Source organism: Euleptes europaea, chromosome 14 (assembly GCF_029931775.1).
Source record: "Euleptes europaea isolate rEulEur1 chromosome 14, rEulEur1.hap1, whole genome shotgun sequence".
NCBI lineage: Eukaryota > Metazoa > Chordata > Lepidosauria > Squamata > Sphaerodactylidae > Euleptes > Euleptes europaea.
Window position 1 is genome coordinate 1,969,420 of NC_079325.1, and position 20,886 is coordinate 1,990,305.

The 20,886-nt window shown below is 46.2% G+C and overlaps 1 protein-coding gene across 1 annotated transcript in view; it reads left to right on the forward strand.

Moving 5' to 3' along the window:
* CADM1 (cell adhesion molecule 1) overlaps nucleotides 1–20,886 on the forward strand; it is a 304,386-nt gene that overhangs the window by 214,096 nt on the left and 69,404 nt on the right. The window contains exons 2-3 of the mRNA XM_056860835.1: nucleotides 16,792–16,938; nucleotides 18,554–18,706. Of these exons, the coding sequence (XP_056716813.1) occupies nucleotides 16,792–16,938; nucleotides 18,554–18,706 (300 nt within the window). The remainder of the gene's footprint in view (nucleotides 1–16,791; nucleotides 16,939–18,553; nucleotides 18,707–20,886) is intronic.

Below are 20,886 nucleotides of genomic sequence, written 5' to 3' on the forward strand. Positions count from 1 at the left end.
CCTAAAAGATGGTGGTGGTGGAGAGTGCTGTCAAGTCTCAGCCGACTTATGGCAAAACTCCCTGGGGTTTTCAAGGCAAGAGTTGAACAGAGGTGGTTTGCCATCGCCTGCCTCTGCATAGAGACCCGGGACTTCCTTGGTGGTCTCCCATCCAAATACTAACTAAAGCTGACCCTGCTTAGCTTCCAAGATCTGGGCCATCCAGGTCAGGGCCCCTAAAAGATACTTGCAATTTATAACCCTTTAAAATACTCAGCAAATAAAATTCCCTGAGACGTTCTATAGACGATGCCCCCTTCCCCCACCCATGGAGAGAGAAGGTGTGGCCTCTGGTTGGTGCATGTGTGCTTCTGTCAGTGGCCAGCAGGTATTTGCCTAAGGCCTACAGTTGATGCATGGGGACACAGGGGTGGAGGCAGTCCTTGAAATATGTGGGTCCAAGGCTGTAAAGACCCTTAAAGGTCATAACCATCTCCCTAAATTGGACTCAGAACAAACTGGTCACCAGTGTAGCCCTTATAGAATCATAGAGGAATCATAAAATCATAGAGTTGGAAGGTACCACCAGGGTCATCTAATCCAACTCCCTGCACGATGCAGGAAATTCACAGCTACCTCCCCCATACACACACCCAGTGACCCCTACTCCATGCCCAGAAGATGGCCAAGATGCCCTCCCTCTCATCATCTGCTTATGTGAGGATTTAGGCTTAAGAACATAAGAAAGCCCCATGCTGGATCAGACCAAGGCCCACCAAGTCCAGCAGTCTGTTCTCACAGTGGCCAACCAGGTGCCTCTAGGAAGCCCACAAACAAGTCAACGGCAGCAGCATTATCCTGGGAACACACCCTGGCAACTGGTTGAACTGGAACTAGTTGAAGTGTCTGGATTGCCTTCAAGGGTAGCCCAACATCAAACATATTACAATAGTACAACTGCAAGGTTACGAAAGCATGGATCAGCAATGCCAGATTAGCTAATTCTAAGCAGGGGGAGAGTTGGCGAACCTGATAAAGCTGGTGGCAGACATTCTTGGCCGCAACATGAATGCCTGCTTTTCCAACAGCACGGCTGGTGGCGTTGAGCACCCCGGAGCTCTTAACCTGCTCAGCAAACTCAGATTCCACCCCATCCACTACGAGTAGATCCCGCCCTTTTAAAACATCAGCATTCGAGATCAGCGTCATCTTCATCGTCTGGATTCAGCTTGTTCTTGGGTTCAGCTTTAGCTACCTGACAACACCCAGAGACAGGATGGATGGAATTTGTAGAATCTGGCTTGAGAATATTGTCCTGCAAGAGGTGGGTCCAGATTGTATTCTTAACAGCTAGATTCAAATCCAGTAGCTCCTTAGAGATCAACAAGATTTGGGGGGGGGGATAAGCTTTCGAGAGTGAAAGCTCCCTTGAGTCTCCCTCCAAAGCTCATAGCCCCCACCCCCCAATCGTTTTGGTCTCAAAGATGCTATTGGGCTTGAATCTAGCTGTTCTAATGCAGACCAACATGGCTGCCCTCTGAAACTAGGCTGTCGTCAAATAAGGGGAGGGGCCATGGCTCAGTGGCAGAGCATCTGTTTGGCATGCAGAACATCCCAGGTTCAATCCCCGGCATCTCCACTTAAAGGGACTAGGCAAGTAGGTGATGTGAAAGACCCCTGGCTGAGACCCTAGAGAGCAGCTGCCGGTCTGAGTAGACAGTAGTGACTTTGATGGACAGAGGGTCTGATTCAGTAGAAGGCAGCTTCATATGTACAATTCATGTGGAACTTCCAGATTTGCTTTTCGGGTAACTTTCCTTTAATGGGTAAGTTATTCCCCCAATAATCATGCAAATATCCTGGGGAATGACAGAAAGCTGAAAAAATTGGCAGGTGTTGCCAGCTTCTGAAAACAAAAATTGATACCGGCTCCTGGGAAATGTTTCTTTTTGACTACTGGAACAGTGTTTGTTTTTAAGGAGGGGTGTGTGATTTGTATAAATTAATTACTTAAACATATTTGACTTCAATATGCAGTCCATGGAAGTCTTTAATTGAAAAAATTGCCTGCTTTCTGATAAACAGAAGCAGCTAATTTTGAAGTAGGCTGTGAGAGAAATAAGGGGCGAGGTTTTCCTTGAGAAGATAGTTGTGGCTTATCTTTTTTGACCTTTTCCAGTGTCAGAACTTGATGTTTCAAGAGGGGCGGGAGAAGGTTTTGCTTAGATAAGTGAAGAGCGCCTTTGTATAGTGCGACAAGTCATAAAAGGACCTTTTAATACATGGTCGAGGGTCCACCTCAGGATATTTCAAGTTGCCAAATTCCCAACCGTTTGCCTTGTGCAGGAAGATAATGGCATAACTGCAGTGACTTGTATTTAATTCCATGCTTTCTACTGGATCCAGCTGATGGGTAAGAAATGTACATGCCATAGAGTGCAGAATCTGGAAAAGATTGTATATCAGTTATTTTATCTAGCACTTACAAAACAAATGGAGCAGAGACCTTTCATGTGCTTAGTAGATTAGGTTTCTATGCTGTATTCCAGGGATCTCCAATATGGTGCCCATGGGTGCCATGGCGCCCTCCAACATCTTTCTGGTGCCCAAGTGGTGGCTGCCAACTTGGAAGGCTTGAAGAGGGAAGAAGGCATGTTCATGGAGGAGAGGGCTATTCATGGCTACTAGTCCAAATGGATACTAGTCATGATGCATACCCATTCTCTCCAGGATCAGAGGAGTATGTCTGTTATCTTAGGTGCTGCAGAACACAGGCAGGATGGTGCTGCTGCGGTCGTCTTGTTTGTGGGCTTGCTAGAGGCACCTGGTTGGCCACTGTGTGAACAAACTGCTGGACTTGATGGGCCTGGGTCTGAGCCAGCAGCAGGGCCTTTCTTATATTCAGAATTCTGAAGGTGCCCGCAGGCTCGAAAAGGTTGGGGGACCCCTGCTCTATGCAGACATTCCCCCACCCTTTCTTCCCACACCAGCCCCAGTTTCTCACATGACTTTTCTGAGTTTTGCTCCCGCAGCTGACAAAAATTCTACCTTCTGTAAAAACAGAGGGGTATTGGAGGGAGGGTACTGGTTTTCATTGTGCTGCTGAGGTCGATGTTCGGCACAGTTTCCATGCCGTGTCTCTGCATTGCGTGTCCGCGAAGCCTGCAGTGTGCCAGGTGGTTTTGTTCCCATTTTCTTGATCGTGTGGCCGGAAGAGGCGCCTCAAAACCGGGCAGTGTTAATGGTTTCTTGCTGACAGCTTCATCTTAAATAGTCCCTTTTATTCTCACGGCCATGAACAGATGTCACTAAATTAACTCCATTGAAAGTAAATGCCTTACATTGTCAGCACAATTAACATACATTGTCCATTCTTCTCAAAAAGTTCCATCATCTTTTTTTTTAATTGAGCAGCTTTTTTTTAAAATAGTCTGACAATTTCCCATCCAGCTGTAGGGTGCTCTAGCATATCGTGACACACTTAAGTCTTTAAAAACTGCACTGTCTCTGCAGTAAACCAGGACTCTGCTTTGGGAGCAACTCTTTCCCTTCCCTTTAGTTTTCTCTGCAAAATCCATTAGACCCTCCCTGTCTGAGCTCGCTGCCAAAGGCCACAAAGGCGACGTTCTTGGTTTGAGAGGAATCAGGGCAAAGGCAGTAGAAGCTGAAGAGAAGTAGGAGAGGTAGCTGTCCACAGGAAGATTTATCCCAGGGTGTCTTAAACTGGGATTGGTACCATTCCTTGTAAAAGGTTTCCTAACAGGTGAGACACGGAGTGGCGTAGTTCCAATTATAATGCAACGAGAAGGGAATCCTTCCCGAGGTGTTTCCACGTGGTAATTTGACCCATGCTGTTGGAAATTGGTTTTTTCCCCCTGCTTCCCCACAGCATTTTTTAATGTTTTAATTATTATTTTTTCTTTTTCATAACAACATAAAACAACACATACAACATACAACACACACTCCTTATGCATAGTCAATACTCTATCTGTAACAAGATCTTCATCAAATACCCTATGGAACGGAACCAAATCATTCTATACTGTTGAAGGCTTTCACGGTCAGAGTTCATTGGTTCTTGTGGGTTATCCGGGCTGTGTAATCAAGACCACGGTTACACAGCCCGGATAACCCACAAGAATCATTCTATACTGTCTAACACTAAACTTTGAATCTTAAGAGTAAAAAGTCTTTCACACACAAAAAAAGGAATTTGTAAGATTGTGCTCCAACCTTCATACAATCTGATTTAGTTGCTTCCCCACTGCATTGTGGTATGTAATCCCCTGGGGTTCCTGCTGCTTTTCTCTGATCTTTCCCAAACCTGCTTTGCTGCAAAGTTTTGGGAATGATCTCAGCAAAGGCTGGCTGGCTGCCGCGTGGGTGGGAAGGTTTGGATTTTCCAGGTCCCACCCACCCAGCAGCCGTTTCCCCACAATAGCCATCCCCTCTCCCTACCATTGGCTTTTGTCTTTGGTGACTGAATAGCAATATACTGTTATACCAATATGTATATCAGGCTCCCTGAATTCTCAGTGCATATATATAAATATATATATATATGGCAAAAGGATATAAGGCAAAGATATAAGGCAAAAGGCATTGAAAGGGTCTAGTCTGAAACCCCTGTTTTAAGTTGAAGGTGGTAATTCAGAGAATGTATATCACTATAATGCTATGTCGATATAATTCGGTTGTGTGGAAACTACACACACCTGCCCCAGGGTTGCCAGCTCTGGGTTGGGAAATTCCTGGATATTTTGGGGGTGAAGCCGGGGTGGGCAGAGTTTGGGGGAGGGGAGGGTCCTCAGCAGGGTATAGTCATAGAGTCTACCCTCCAAAGAAGCCATTTTCTCCAAAGGCATTGATCTTGATTGTCTGGAGATAATAACTATAATAGCAGGAGATCTCCAGGTGCCACCTGGAGGTTGGCAACTGTACCCCCAATGTACGACTATCAGCTACTTCTTTCTGGTCCGTGTTCATTAATTGCCAGCAGTGCATCCAAAATGCAACTTGGAGCCAGAGTAGTCTTTGGGAGGGGAAGGTGCGGCCACTTGGTTTCACAGAGGGTTGTTTTCATGTGATCCGGTGTGGGCATTGCACGTCTGGGCAAGCCATCCTTGGCCCGTCGTTGTGCCATGGAGAAGACCTCTGTCCTTCAATGAAGTGGCAAGTCAGGTGGTTTCCGATGAAGGCTGGCAAAGGAAACTTTGTGCACAAGAGGAAGAGTTGAATGTTTTTGAGCTGGAATTCAATTTCTAAGAGTAGTTTCTTTCTTTCTTTAACCTTGTCAGCGGACGAGGTATTTAAAGAGCCTCAAAGATGTGACTTAATTTGTTTTATGATGATACGAAGGGAGAGTAGGAATGGATGGGAGGGGGGAACTTCCTGTCTGGCTGCTCTGTGCCTGGGATCCAAGCAGTTTTCTCTCAGATATATCTTGGGGTCGCGATCCACAGCCATCATATCAGGGAGCCTTGTTTCTGGGATCTGGGATCTTAACCACAGCGATTTCTCATAAATCCTTTTCCAGCCTTGAGCACTTCTTCAGAAGTTCCCAGTGGAGAATTTTATATCAGGATCAGCCAAAATGGATGGACCATTTTCTGAAAAAATCCCCCTCCTCCATGCTATATAAGCCCTTCCTGCCGTTTAAGCAATTTCTTCAGCTGGGGTTGGGGGCATCTATGAAAAAGTTTCCACGTGAGGGAAGGAAGGGGTGCCCTCATTTTGATTTGGCTTTTAGCAATTGTAAAGATAACCAAAGCTGGCTGCATAAAAGCCCTGTTTTTTTCGGGGGGGGGGGGGAGAAAGCGCTAGTTGGAAAATCAAAATGGTTCCAAAATAGCAGAATGGCTAACAAGTAGCTGCCAACAGGCAGGGATGGGGGTGGGTGGAGGGATTCACCCCCCTTCCCTTCAGGACCACATTTACCCCGCTGGTTAGGGCTTGGGTTTTTGTTTTGCTTTGCTTTTGGTGGGTGGAGAATTCAGCTTGGCTTTAATTAAAATGAACCTGAATTTTAGGACCCATCCAGATTTTTGACAAGATGACCTCTTGCCAAAGAACTAAAAAGTGTTCCATAAGGTCTCTCACCACCACCACCCTGGTAGCTTGCTGAACTGATTCTCCTTCCCCATGAATGCCCCCGCAGGGACTGGGGGGGTCTCAGTTCCCAGTCTTGCTGAAGCTCCAGAGAAGCAGTAGCTGAATCGGTACAAACTGTGGCTGGTGCATTGAATGCCATCGGTTTCCCACAGTGCATACAGAGGGATGACGGGCTGCTTGTGGCTCCGTTTTCGCTCTTAGTTTCTCAAACTAGCTCAGCTTGCCGTCTGTCCCAGGCATAATACACCCCGTAAGATAGATGTGTGGGTTTTGTATTTTTAAAACCATAGCCACTATATTACATTAGACAGTAATTTACATTAATTCATTTCATTCAATGATCAGTGCTTTCTGGAATGTAAACTGCATTGTCTTACTGAGTAGTGCTTTAGAATATGAAGGGTTGTTTTTTTTGGCAACTAATGGGATTAGATTGGAATGGGGTTCCCGCGGCTCAAAGGAATGTAGAAGGAATACTTACGAAGTATTCAGTACTGTGCCGTTCAGCATTTGATGGGGTAATTAAGCATCTAAACATGTCCTCGCCATTTTTCTTGGCTCTAAAAATACCTTTTTTATGTTGAAATTGAAACATCTCTCAGTAAACCGGCATAAAACAGACTTAAATGTGTGAGCCATCTGCCAAATAAATCCTGCTTTCCTGGGCTACACTTGCCTGGTAGGTGCAAGCGCAGAAGAGAACCTGTGTATCTACTCGCTACCAACTTCCAGTGGCTGAAGCTTGTGCAGAGCACGAATGGCCCCGTTAGTACAATTTAAGACCTGTTTGAAGGAGAAGTCGTCTGGGCATGGAGTAGGAGTCACTGGGTGTGTGTGTGGGGTGGGGGAGGTGGTTGTGAATATCCTGCATTGTGCAGGGGGCTGGACTTGATGACCCTGGTGGTCTCTTCCAACTCTATGATTCTATGCGTTCCTATGTGGCTTTCTTCTGAGAGGAGTCCATTGGTGTCTCCACTGAGCAGAGCACTTTAGCCTTGGAGTTGCTCTCAGAACGTGAGCCTCTCCTCCCACATCCTCTTTTCCAGGAAGTTCCTGTTGCGGCAAGGGCTGGATGCCATTACTAAGGGCCTCACTGAAGTGGTCCCTTTCTAGTAAAGTCATACATAAGAATGCTAATATAAACTGTTGTGTCAAATAGTGGATAAGAAGGGATAACCACTCCACACTCGGCTCTATGTTCTTCTTTTGCCTATAACTAGGTCTTTGGGGAAGGCACTGGCAAACCACCCCATAAACAAAGTCTGCCTAGAAAACGTCGGGATGTGACGTCACCCCATGGGTCAGGAATGACCCGGTCCTTGCACAGGGGACCTTTACCTTCACCTTAGGTCTTTGTGTAGGCTTTGTGGTTGGACTCCTTGGCACATAGAAACTGAGATGCTTGTACTTCACATGGGCAGGTGCTTCAGCATGTGGCTTGTGTGTACGAAAGACAGTTGTGACAGGATCTGCCCCCGGAAGGAGCCATTTTGCAGCTGGTTCCTGATGGCCAATCCCAGAGTTCTGGGGGGGGGGAGATGCTTCAAGCACAAAATCTGCCCACTCTTGAACAAATAGGATCCTGCTCTGAAAAACAATATATCAGATAGATCATCATCTGCCTGGTAGTCCTTCTGCATTCGGAAGATTTTGCTGTCTGAACGAACTGTGTTTTATATTTTGTAGTCTGCCTTGCGTCTCAGTGAGAAAGGTGGGCTCTAAATGAAGTCAATATAATAAAGCTGGTAAAGTAAAACAGGCTTGGTCCTCTGTGAGGCCGAACTGAATTCCATTTGTTTGTCAATGCTTCCATTGGTAGCGGTATGGAGAGGTGGACGTGGGGAATGGCTAGTTGAGCTAAGTTGCCTGATGATTAACAGCACAACAAACAGTCTGCCAGCAAGCGGCATAGAAACGAAACTGGGCCCCACAAGGGCTTTCCAGTGGGGCCATGCCCATCCAACCAAGGGGTGTGTGCGTGTAAGAGAAAGAACAAAGTAGGGTGAGTGGAACTTCAACAACACTGAATTTCCCGGCTTTCCAGCATTTATTTTAACATCTTTTTATTTTGTATTATTTTGTTGCCTTTGTTTTCCTGCACCGAACCAAGCAAGAGGATCCCGGAGCCAATAAATTGAGACAATAGACCTTAATTGTTGTCAAGGAGATATTATTATGATCTATATGTAAGTGCCCATTTAGCTGATAGAATGCAAAGTATCCACTTGTTACAAAGCTATCATCTGAGTGTGTATTTAAACTATTGTCATGCTGCATCGTATTTACTATGCGTTCTAATGATTCCAAAGGAGCGATTATGCTCTATTATGTGGCTTACATATTTAAACTGCATAGTTAAAAAGCTTTTGGAATTTAAAACTAATCAGAAAGCCCATATAGTGGATATCTAGGCTTGGAAGATAGGATTCTAACTTAACATTAAACATCACAATAGCAGATTATTAATAAAAGAAGAAGAAGCAGTAGCACACAGATTATTATGTGTTCCATTTGTGGGTAATTAACTTTAATTGAGGGAAAATCTGTGCATCGTGAATATCAATCAGAAACATTTCAATGCCCCCCCTTACTTCTTTTACAAGTTTGTCATAATTCTCCAGAGATTCCTCATTCACCAAGCAAATATTCTGCCGCTCACTTTTGCCTGCATGAGCTGACTGGGTGTGGTCAGGGTTTGCTGATGAAAGGCTTCAGGGTACTCCAGTATTGCAGAAACCTTAGGGTGGCAGCCTGGGCAACCTGGACAGCAGGTAAAGGATCAGCCGATTGCACCTTCCTCTGGCCCACAGGGGGTCCTAAACATTGTGCCCATAGGCACCATGGCACCTTCCAACATATTCCTGGTGCCCGCAGACTCAAAAAGGATGGGGAGCCCTGCTCTAGATGCTTAGCAATTTGTCAGGAGCATCAAATCGCCAAGGCACAGTATCAGCTGGCACACAGGCGTCCCTGAAAAATGGTTAAAGCTATATTTTCGTCAAATATGGTTGAACAAACCCACTTAGGGAGATCTGACCCAAAGGAGAAGTCTAGGAATGTCAGGAGGCAGGACAGGTTCGGCTGTGATTGTGCCACATGGATGGAAAAGGGAATGAGGAAGCTGATTAAATCTTTTTGTGTTTGGTTCCCTATTTTGGACTCAGTCAGCAGGTATCGCGAGTATTTGCTGCAGATTTGGAGCCTCTGACAAAGGCCAGGAGTTAATTGTGTCTTCATGATCAGTGTCCCAGTTCAAACCCCACAATTCTTGACTTTGGGTCTTCAGAAAACAAGTCTCCTGCTGCTCTTTGTAGCTTTTCTTCGTGTTGCATTATGCGGTGCTACTGTCAACAAAGTTAAATTGAGCCAGAGCCCAGTTGGCAATATTATTTATGGCCATTTAAATATTGTCTTAATAAGGTTCAATTTTCCTTAAGCAACGACTACTGATGGCTGTATCATTTTCTTTCTTTCTATCTCTTAATTGCCTAATGTAAGTTAATCATTTTTTCATTTTTGTCAGGAAACTATTGTGAGTTCTAATACAACACTCCAAATGAGATGGAGGATGAAATGTTCTGATATTCTGCCTTTTTTTTTTGTGTGGTTGCTAAAAGGGCTGCATGATTGTAAAACTTGTTAACAAAACATCTAAAAAAACTCTTCCCACATGCCGCAACATGAGCCCGTTGTGATCCAGGTCTCTCGATGCCAGACTCCTAAAGAAATCTTCTGGCTAGTTTTAATGGTAACTCTTTTTTTATAATCAAAAGCTTCAGCAGTTTGAACCTCAGATCATTTATTTCTAAATTACTTTCCCCATAATTCTTATTAATTCAAATAGGATTTTGATTTGATATAAAACTTGGTAAATGGGAGAATGAGCTTAATGAATTGAGAGATAGGATTGTCTTAAAGTAAATGTTAAAAAGAATATGCTGAAAATTACTGAGATGGAAATAAAATCTTAATGACTTTGTTAATTTGTCATGAAGGTTATGTTTATGGAAAATAGGGAAAATATTTCCTGCATGCTTCTTCTTGCTGATATCGATGTTTGTTCCCGTGACTCCCACTGACACACAAAAGCAGACACACACAAAATATTCCCCAAGAATTCATCTGCAGGTTCTTTGGGATTTCCTCTTTGGGAGCAAGTAAAATCCCTTCTGCCCCCTATCCACCCTCTCCTGCAAATTCCCTTCTAACCTTTGCCTCCATTCTCCTAGAGTCTGCTGCTTAGTCATGTTCTCTCAACTGTCTTCCAACTCCCCTCATGACCCCATACAACCTGCCCTCTGAAGCCGACCTCACTGCCAGTCCACAGGCCTTTCCCCATCTGTCATGACCTCTCTGCTGCCTTAGATACACAGAACAGAATCATAGAGTTGGAAGGGTCCACCAGGGTCATCTAGTCCAGCCCCCTGCACAATGCAGGAAATTCACAACTACCTCCCCCACACACACTCTCAGTGACCCCTACTCCTTGCCCATAAGATGGCCAACAAAAACCCTCCAGGATCCCTGGCCAATCTGGCCTGGAGGGAAATCTCTTCCTGGTCGGCATTTCCCTGGGCATGTAAGAAAGGGCCATGAGAGCCTAACGCTGATGCAACCCTTCCTGCCTTCAGTGGATCACTCTGTCTGGATTGAGCCCCTTCACACCTGAGTCTTCCCTGAGTTGATCCTCCTCCTCTCTGACTGGTCCTTCATTGTGTTCAAGGGATTTAGGGATTCTTCCTTTGCTCTCCTCTCTCCATTGGGGTCTCCCACAGATCTGTCCTTGGGTCTCTACTATTCTTCCTTGACGCAACTCTTTAGTCTTCATCCTCTACTGAAATGAAGCCTAAGTCATGTATAGCCAGAGCAAATTTGTTGTCTTCCCCTGCTTATCTCTGCCTCCACCCCATCTACTACCCCCCTGTCAAATTTTAGGTTGTAAGTTCCCATTTTCCCATTTCGTCCTGGGCAGCAAGAACTCATCTGCTCTCTTGGTTAGCTTCCTCTGTATGCCGGGCCTTAGTGAGCCGCCAGAGCTTGATGGAGGTGGATTTGGGGACCCTTCTGCCAGCATCATGTTGAATTCAGGGATCCATTCCCTGATTCCCAGTCACATAAGTCTCTTTCAAGTCAAAAATTTCTTGTTTGTGCCTTTTGAGCCAGGTCACATAGATTTGCAGAAGGTTAGAAGCACCAGTTGCTGGAATGTAGGATGCAGAGTTGCCCTCTTCTCCATCCTCTCCACTCCCACACACACCCCTCCCAGTGCGTGCGGTGTTGAACCTAGATATTGCTGCTGACACACTGACTTCAGTTCATTAAAAGGGGCAGGAGGGGGGAATTTGAGGACTCCTGGCTGTTAAAATGTGTGTGACCTGGCTCACAGAGGGTAACTGAATGGAAGGTTTCCTTTTGTACTCGGCCTTTGGATGTTCACAGCGTCATCTGCTGATTTAAAGGTAGTCCGAAGAACCCAAGCTCAGAGCATATGTGCCATCAGAGCAAGCTCGGGGAGGGTGGAGAGCGGTGCTCTTCTAGGAGATGCCTTTTGCAAAAACCAGCGCATTGTGCCATCTTCCTCGGTGCCTGCCTGCTACCAGTGGAGTTAATTTTAGCTCTCAGGACTTGAGAATGTTGTTTTGCTTTGATGCTAATGGCTTACCAGTCGATCCTTACTAAAATGGCTGCGTCTGTGGCAGTGATTCCCAAGCCGCAGGCTGTGAGAAGGTCTGGATTGCACTTTGAAAGTTAAGCTACCCTGCTGGATTCATCCACTGTTCTGCACCATTCAAGTCAAGAATGCCCCTTGCTGTATTGATGTCTGCCCTCTCCCAATAATGTATAAACACTTGACGTCATCTTGTGGGTAAGAAGTACAAATGTATCCAGAATCCATGGCCCAGCTGCTGCTGCTGACAAGTGTAGAGGAATTCCAGAAGCAGCTTTGTGGTCCAGAAAGTACAGTTCCTTCCCAAGCAAAGGGGGCAGCAAGACACCAATATGAACTGTGCTGCCTTGCAGCGGCAAGTAGGACAGGCTTCCTCGGGAGGTGGTGAGCTCTCTTTCCTTGGAGGTTTTTAAGTAGAGGTTAGATGGCCATCTGTCAGCAATGCTGATTCTATGACCTTAGGCAGTTCATGAGAGGGAGGCAGGAAGGGTTGTGTCAGTGTTTGACTCTCATGGCCGATCACCACTTTGGGGTCAGGAAGCAATCTTCCTCCTGGCCAGATTAGCCAGGGATCCTGATTTTTTTTTTTTTTTTTTTTTTGCCATTTTCTGGGCATGGGGTAGGGGTCACTGGGGGTGTGGGAGGAAGGTCGTTGTGAATTTCCTGCATTGTGCAGGGGGTTGGACTAGATGACCTGATGGTCTATTCCAACTCTATGATTCTAGGATTCCTGCCTGTTATTCTGGGAGATGACCAATACAAAGCATATGGAATATTTTGCAATGTAAGCTTGGAATGTGCCTCCAGTTTTAACACTGGAAAAAAGCTATCCTAGAATCATAGAATCATAGATTTGGAAGGGACCAACAGGGCCATCAAGTCCAACCCCCTGCACAATGCAGGAAATTCACAACTACCTCTCCCCTCCACACCCCTAGTGACCAGAAGATGGCCAAGATGCCCTCCCTCTCATCATCTGCCTAAGGTCACAGAATAAGCATTGCTGACAGATGGCCATCTAACCTCTTCTTAAAAACCTCCAGGGAAGGAGAGCTTACTACCTCCCGAGGAAGCCTGTTCCACTGAGGAACTGCTCTAACTGTTAGAAAATTCTTCCTAATGTTTAGACGGAAACTCTTTTGATTTAATTTCAACCCGTTGGTTCTGGTCTGACCTCCTGGGGCAACAGAAAACAACTCGGCACCATCCTCAATATGAGAGCCCCTCAAGTACTTGAAGATGGTTATCCTATCCCCTCTCAGTCTTCTCCTCTTCAGGCTAAACATACCCAGCTCCTTCAACCTTTCTTCATAGGACTTGGTCTCCAGACTTGGCATACTGTGGCAAACTAATTGTCTATTTATTTATTTATTTGTTTTAATTTTGGTGTGTTTTTGTTGTTGTTTTTTCAAATCGATCTGAGGTGGGTTCAGTGCACAGAGAACTTTGAGTGAATTACTGCAAGTGTTTGCAGTTGTTGCCAATCGGCTGCTCTGCAGATATGGAGCTCCGTATTTCCTTCTCCAAATCTTGAGTCTCCTGAGTGTCTGGATGTACTGTGCGCCCTTTTTCTTGCGGCTAGTCCTAAGTACTTGGGGTTTTCACTTTGTTGGGTGTGGCTTACGTTTGGTTTCTGACTCTAGAAGTGGGGAGTTCTGTTTATTCGGTGCTGCTTGATCCTCCAATCCAGACACTTTTTTGCTGAAAAACCTGGATGATTGACCATAGCGAGCACTTTCTGAAAGACCCACAGTGGACACGTGCTCTTTAATTTGGTCAAATTTAGTATGAGCTGCACTTCTGCAGCAAACTGTGTGAAGCTTCAAGGGAAAGAGGGAGACGTAAGCAGTCAGTGCCGTTTAAACTGGGCCTAGAACTGGGATGTCAAACATACGGCTCCTGGGCTGGATACGACCCCTTGAGAGCTCTTACCTGGCTCTCGAACCAGCCAAGGTAGCCCACCCACCCCCCAGTCCCAAGCTGGGCTAGTGAGGCATGACTCAGCCCAACCATGTGCCATTTATGTCATATCCGGCTCTCTTAACAAATGAGTTCGACACCCCTGGCCTATAAGATCATAATCGGGTCCTCAATAAATTGCTGGCTTTAAAAGTGCCAAATGTAGAGGATAGGATTGCCAGCTCTGGTTTGGGAAATACCTGGAAATTAGGGAGGTGGAACCTGGGGAGGGTGGGGTTTGGGAAGGGGAGGGGCCTCTGCAGGGCGTAATGCCGTAGAGGCCACCCTCCAAAGCAGCCATTTTCTCCAGGAGAACTGATCTCGGTAGTTGGGAGATCAGTTGTAAGTCCCAGAGATCTCCAGGTGCCACCTGCAGGTTGGCAACCCTACTAGAAGGAGACTTGCACAATTGTGTTCCATAGTAAAGGGAAGGAGGCCCAGAGAATCGAGGCCATAGTAATGAAAACAGAAACTGGTCCCCAGATGCAGGGGAGGGGGGTACCAAACAGCTTGAAAATGTTGACTTCCTCTTCCTGTGCCTTGATGGTGCTTTGATGCAGCTCTGGTCATTTGCGTTGAAACTCTCAGTTTGTGTGGTGTTGGATGGAGTCATTTTGGCTGGATGCACTCCTGTTCTCGTCTGTGCTTTTTTTAGCTTCTAGGATCGAGGAAGAATTTGTTCTCCACGCACACACACACACACACGATCTTGCTTTGGATTTGTGTTTTTATAGCCAGATGGAATTACCTTTCAGCTGCTTACGAAGCTGCCCTTGTCTGCAGAAACAGCATCTCCTATTTTTAGCAAAATTGTGTGCGTTGTGTGTGTGTGTGGTGGGGGAGCTTGTTTCCCTTTCCTCTCCACTCAGCCTCCTTAAAAAAGATTCTCTAATTATGTCAGTGGTCTCCAGTGCAAATACTGTTTCTGTCCTTCGAAGTGTGTGTGTGTGTGTGTGTGTGTAGGCTTGTGTATGCCCCTTGCTTTAACACAACTGACGTTGATTTCTCAAACTGTATTTCTATTTCTATCATCTTGGTTCACACAGAAGAGCAGGCTCTGCCCAAGGCGGCAAAAGGCCAATCTGCTTGTGCAAAGGCAGAGCCCCAACATTTTCCTTCTCAAAGCCAAACAGCTGCCCTGCTCTGGTTGCGCGTGCCGTGTAAGTCACATGTGTAGATCTGTGCATAGGCAAACACGGCACGTGCCTAATAATCTGCTTGTTACAAGTAAGGCTCTTTCATCGGTGGTCTTACATAAGGGGGCCGTCGCCTGCTGGCACTCTGTTTGCAAATTACGTAAGGAGTTTCTTGTCCGCTCACCCTTGTTTCTGCTGATTTTGGATGCATCCCCTCATGCTACGTCCCACTGAGCTTCGCAACGGGGTGCCCGGACCACAGGAACAGCTTCACGGGTGAACAAAAGACTGCAGCAGAAGGGGAGGGCAGAAAGGCATCCGTTGTCTGCATGGAACTCTGCTCCCGCTTCTCTGGATCCAAGCCCATGAACGCATCACTTGACAGGAAGCGGGTTACAGTCGCTGATTTCCAAAGAAAAACTAGCTGAAGCGGTTTAGGTGGGAAAAGCTGCTAACACCTATGGCTTTTGGAAGGCATCGTGATGGGTGCATTGCTCAGCAGCTATTCCATTCTAAATAAAATGTGATTCAATGACAGCCCCAAATGGATCATATAGTTTGGAGGGCGTGATTAGGGTTGCCAACCTCCAGGTACTAGCTGGAGAACTCCTGCTATTGCAACTGATCTCCAGCCGATAGAGATCAGTTCACCTGGAGAAAATGGCTGCTTTGGCCATTGGACTCTAAGGCATTGAAGTCCCTCCTCTCCCCAAACCCCTCCCTCCTCAGGCTCTGCCCCAAAAACCTCCCGCTGGAGGCAAAGAGGCAACCCTAGGAGTGATGATGGCTCTTTCATGTAACAGAACGTGTTAAGAGTCAAGGGTCAGACATGGCTGACGGAGGAGCAAGCAGGGGCAGGAGCCGTCAGAGCCCTTCTTCTCTCAGCTACGTATGGCTCAAAGGTTTCCCCCTTTTTTTCAGGCCAGCTGATCCAGCAACGCTGGTCCTAGGTGACCACAGTGCACTTTATGTGGGGCAGTTCGTAAAAACAACCCAGGGACCTCAGCTAGTTCAGAGCGCAGCAGCTTGCCTAGCCTCAAAAACTAGCCAGGTGGTGCCATTTTTCTGGGACTGCTGCCTGGGGTGTATGGTTGCTTCCAGGTTTATTGACCTTAGGACCCTTCTTTGGCTCGGGGCCTGCATCTCTGAAGGCCTGCCCCTCCCTGTATGAACCTGTGTGCAACCTCCATTCCTCCAGCCGATGCCTCCTTTTGTGTGTGTGTGAGATTTCTGCAAAGGTCTATTATGTGGTCTTTTCAGGCCGTGCTCTGGAACAGTGCCTGCAAAAATAAGAGCTATTTCCTCCTCGGCAGCGTTCAGAAGACCATGCAAGACAGGGCTGTGCTGAGCACAAGGGACTTGTGCTGAGCGGTTCTCAGTTGCCTGTAGAGACTAGAGAGGGGATGAAACATTTTGTTCTCAGGTTTGGGGGTGATTTTTTCCCCTTTTAATTTGAATTGTGTTTCACTATGTATCATTAACTGAACCGCCTTGAGTTCACTTTTCGTGAAGACAGGCAACAAGTTCGCATTTTAATAAAAAATTAACGTGAGAAAATTAATATGTGTGGCATACCTAGCTCCGCATGGTGGTGGGTCGTGGTAGAAGTACCCGGGGTCGGGGGAGCAGGTGCTGTCTTGTCTGGCGATGAGTTTCTCCTTGCCCCATCTAGTGAGTGAGTGGAAATTCACCCCTGTGCCAGTTCAAAAAGGCAACAGATTTGTCCACCTGGGTCTGCAGAGCTTTGTGTGAGGTCTGTTTCAGGATGTGAGCTGCCAGACTTCATACGCAAATGTTCTTCCTGGATTCTCAAGGTATCGATCTTCTGCATTCCTGCATCAATGCCTTCCCTCTTGAATGGTTCTCTGTGGTGTCATATAAACATCTGATGTGGGTTGACCCCTCTTGTGTGTCTTTTCCCCCCTTTAACTTAAGGTGACGGTCAGAACTTGTTTACAGAAAATGTGACCGTGGTAGAGGGAGACGTCGCCACCATCAACTGCAGAGTCAAAAACAGCGACGATTCCGTGATTCAGCTATTGAATCCTAACAGACAGACGATTTATTTCAAAGACTTCAGACGTGAGTTTCCAGCCCTGTTTTGCTTGATGGCAAGTTGTGATCGGTTGCTGAAGCCTCGTTTTTCATTTAATGTTAGACAATTCAAGGGGTTTGGTCAGTTCTTCTATGAGAAGGTAGACACCGGCGCTCATAATCGCTGGCTTTAACAGAAAGCTTGCATGATCCCTTTTAAAAACTAGACTGTCTTGGCATGCGCCAGGAACAGGTTGGAGGAATTCACGCAAAGTTGCAATTAAGGGCCCGCATTTTTAGCGGACACAAACAAATTCAGTCGGACAGAGCAGGCCGAGTTTCAGCACTGGGTGTGCGGACAAGATTGCCTTGAGGGCTAAATGTCCACGACAGACCTTCCTTGATTCCACAGCAAAATCTCCAGCAACCCGAGGCATAAAGGGGTCTTAACCACATAGTGTTGAAAGCGTAACAGGAAGAAGACCAGATGCTCTTGGTGTGTGTGTCTGTTTCATAGCCTCGAGCCACACACAATAAACGAGGGTTGAGCACAGGCAGGATTTATGGCCCCAAACTAGAACTCCTCATTGATTTGCAACCTCCCAGGCCAGGCAGAATGAAAGCAGGGATTGCGTTTGTCAGAACGCATCCGTCCCATCTTTGCCGGAGTGAGATCCCAGTTTAGTTAAATTCTCTGTGAATTGGCACGACCATACTTTTCATGCTTCTGCGAGAGCTGTGTTCTTCAACTCCTGCCAGTTCGGTCTTCTCATTTGCTAAACGACTCTTAATGGACTTTCCCAAAGACCCTTTATTTTGCAGCTGTTGACTGACTTGAGTGTTTCTGCTTCTTTTTTCTGCACGAGGAGAGGGTAGATGGGCAGTGGGGATGGGGTAGAAGGCTCAGCACTTGGTAAGAGGAATGTGTTTGTTTTGATTTATGTTTGATTGATGAGCAGAGCATTGTTTAAGTCCAAGTTGCACCAAAGCCAAGCCACAGCAACCCAAGCTTACAAATATATGTCTTACTCTTGTATTTGCATTATATACATACAAGCAATACTCATATATATGAAATAACTGCTATGCAAAGCAGACAGAGCTCATAAACACTGAATCTTGTACAGCAAGATTTTTGACTGGCAGTTGGAGATTTGACTATGTAGATTTTTAAGAACATGGTTTGGGCAGAAGCTGCCACCACAGCGCAAGGATATTCACTTTGGGACTGAGGGTAAGCTGCTGCAGCCATTTTGTGGCTGGGTCTGCCTCCTGTGGCAGCCATTCTGTGGCTGGGTCTGCCTCCTGTGGCAGCCATTTTGTGGCTGGGTCTGCCTCCTGTGGCAGCCATTTTGTGGCTGGCTCTTCTTCCTGTGGCAGCCATTTTGTGGCTGGGTCTGCCTCCTGTGGCAGCCATTTTGTGGCTGGGTCTGCCTCCTGTGGCAGCCATTTTGTGGCTGTGCGCATCACACCGTGTCAGAATTCCAAAGGTACCCACAGGCTCCAAAAGGTTGGGAACCCGAGCAAAAGAGCAGGGTACAAAAGGAATGCCATGTGTGGCTTCTACGTGGTGTCTTCGTCCTCAGGCTTCTGCGTCTTGTGAGAAGGAGGTTCTGCTTGCTTTGTGTCTGTTGCAGTCCCTAATCGTCTCTTTGTTCCACAGCTTTGAAGGACAGCAGGTTTCAGTTGGTGAATTTCTCTAACAGCGAACTCAGAGTGTCACTGACAAATGTCTCTATTTCGGACGAAGGAAGATACTTTTGTCAACTCTACACGGATCCCCCCCAGGAAATCTTCATGACGATCACGGTGCTGGGTAAGGGCAGCCTCAAACTTGTCTGTAGTTCGTGTCGGTTTGGCAAAGAGATGGAAGGGCACGCGAGTCGTGGGACATTTTCAGAAACTGGCTTACGGCCATCCCACCTTCAACAAAGGGCCTGGACCCGATTCCTCTTGCTAGAGCCCATTTCTCACCGGATGCCTTGTTCTGAAGTTTCTGGTGCATTGGTTCTTGTAGGTTATCCGGGCTGTGTAACCGTGGTCTTGGTATTTTCTTTCCTGACGTTTCGCCAGCAGCTGTGGCAGCCGGCATCTTCAGAGGAGTAACACTGAAGGACAGCGTCTCTCAGTGTCAAGTGTGTAGGAAGAGTCAGAGAGGGGTTGGGTTTGAGCTGAGTACTGTCCTGCAGACGTAATGTGCTAATCATTGTCCTGTAAGTATCAAGATAATGTATTAATGAGAGTGTGGTATGTTAATATGGAAGCATTGTATCCTGGAATGATCTGGTAATGTGTGAAATCCAAAGCTAATCTGCATGGCTATTGTTGACTGTAGCCTTTGTTAGTCTGGAGGTTTTTCAGGGCAGGAAGCCAACCCTGCCCTGAAAAACCTCCAGACTAACAAAGGCTACAGTCAACAATAGCCATGCAGATTAGCTTTGGATTTCACACATTACCAGATCATTCCAGGATACAATGCTTCCATATTAACATACCACACTCTCATTAATACATTATCTTGATACTTACAGGACAATGATTAGCACATTACGTCTGCAGGACAGTACTCAGCTCAAACCCAACCCCTCTCTGACTCTTCCTACACACTTGACACTGAGAGACGCTGTCCTTCAGTGTTACTCCTCTGAAGATGCCGGCTGCCACAGCTGCTGGCGAAACGTCAGGAAAGAAAATACCAAGACCACGGTTACACAGCCCGGATAACCTACAAGAACCAATGAACTCTGACCGTTAAAGCCTTCGACAATATTTCTGGTGCATATTTTCTGTATCTTAGGATATGTGAAAATATAGTGGAAGACCTTGGGGCCATGATCCACAGAAGCGTGTTGGGAAAAGTGTATGTGAACACACAATCCATCCCCAAAGAAACATGCACACACACACACACGGTGCATTCCAAGCTTCCTTTTCAACGTCCTCTATGAGGAAGATTTCCACCCTGCTCTTGCCATTAAGGCGTTGTTTGGATTGGGACCCAGGAAATTACACTGTGACGTTTCTACAGTCTGTATTTGAAACTCTTGGCCATTTGCAATCCATATCTGAAACTGTGTGTGTGTTAAGTGCCACCAAGTTGCTTCCGACTCATGGCGACCCTATGAATGAAAGTCCTCCAAAATGTCCTAACTTTGACAGCCTTTCTCAGATCTTGCAAATTGAAGGCTGTGGCTTCCTCCATTGAGTCAATCCATCTCTTGTTGGGTCATCCTCTTTTCCTGCTGCCCTTTTCCTAGCATGACTGTCTTTTCCAGTGACTCTTGTCTTCTCGTAATGTGACCAAAGTACGACAGCCTCAGTTTAGTCATTTTAGCTTCTAGGGTCAGTTCAGGCTCGATTTGATCTAGAACCCACTGATTTGTTTTTTTGGCAGTCCACGGACTCTGTAACCCTCTCCTCCAACACCACATTTCAAAGGAATCTATTTTCTTCCTATCAGCTTTCTTCACTGTCCAGCTTTCACACCCATACATGGTAATAGGGAATACGATGGCATGAATTAACCTAGTCTTGGTGGCCAGTGACACATCCTTACACTTCAAAATATTCTCTAGCTCCTTCATGGCTGCCCTTCCCAGTCTCAGTCTCCTTCTGATGTCTTGGCTGCAGTCTCCCTTTTGGTTGATGGTGGAGCCAAGGAATAGAAAGTCTTGAACAATTTCAGTTTCCTCATTGTCAGCCTTAAAGTTGAGTGATTCTCCTGTAGTTATTACTTTTGTTTTCTTGATGTTCAGCTGTAGTCCTGCTTTGGCACTTTCTCTTTTAACTTTCAACAGTAGTCGTTTCGAATCTTCACTATTTTCTGCCAATAATGTAGTGCAGCATAATGTAGCATATCTCAAATTATTAATGTTCCTCCCTCCAATTTTCACTCCACCTTCATCTAAATCTAATCCAGCTTTCTTAATTATATGTTCTGCATATAGATTGAAGAGATAGGGAGATAAAATACATCCTTGTCTGACACCTTTGCCA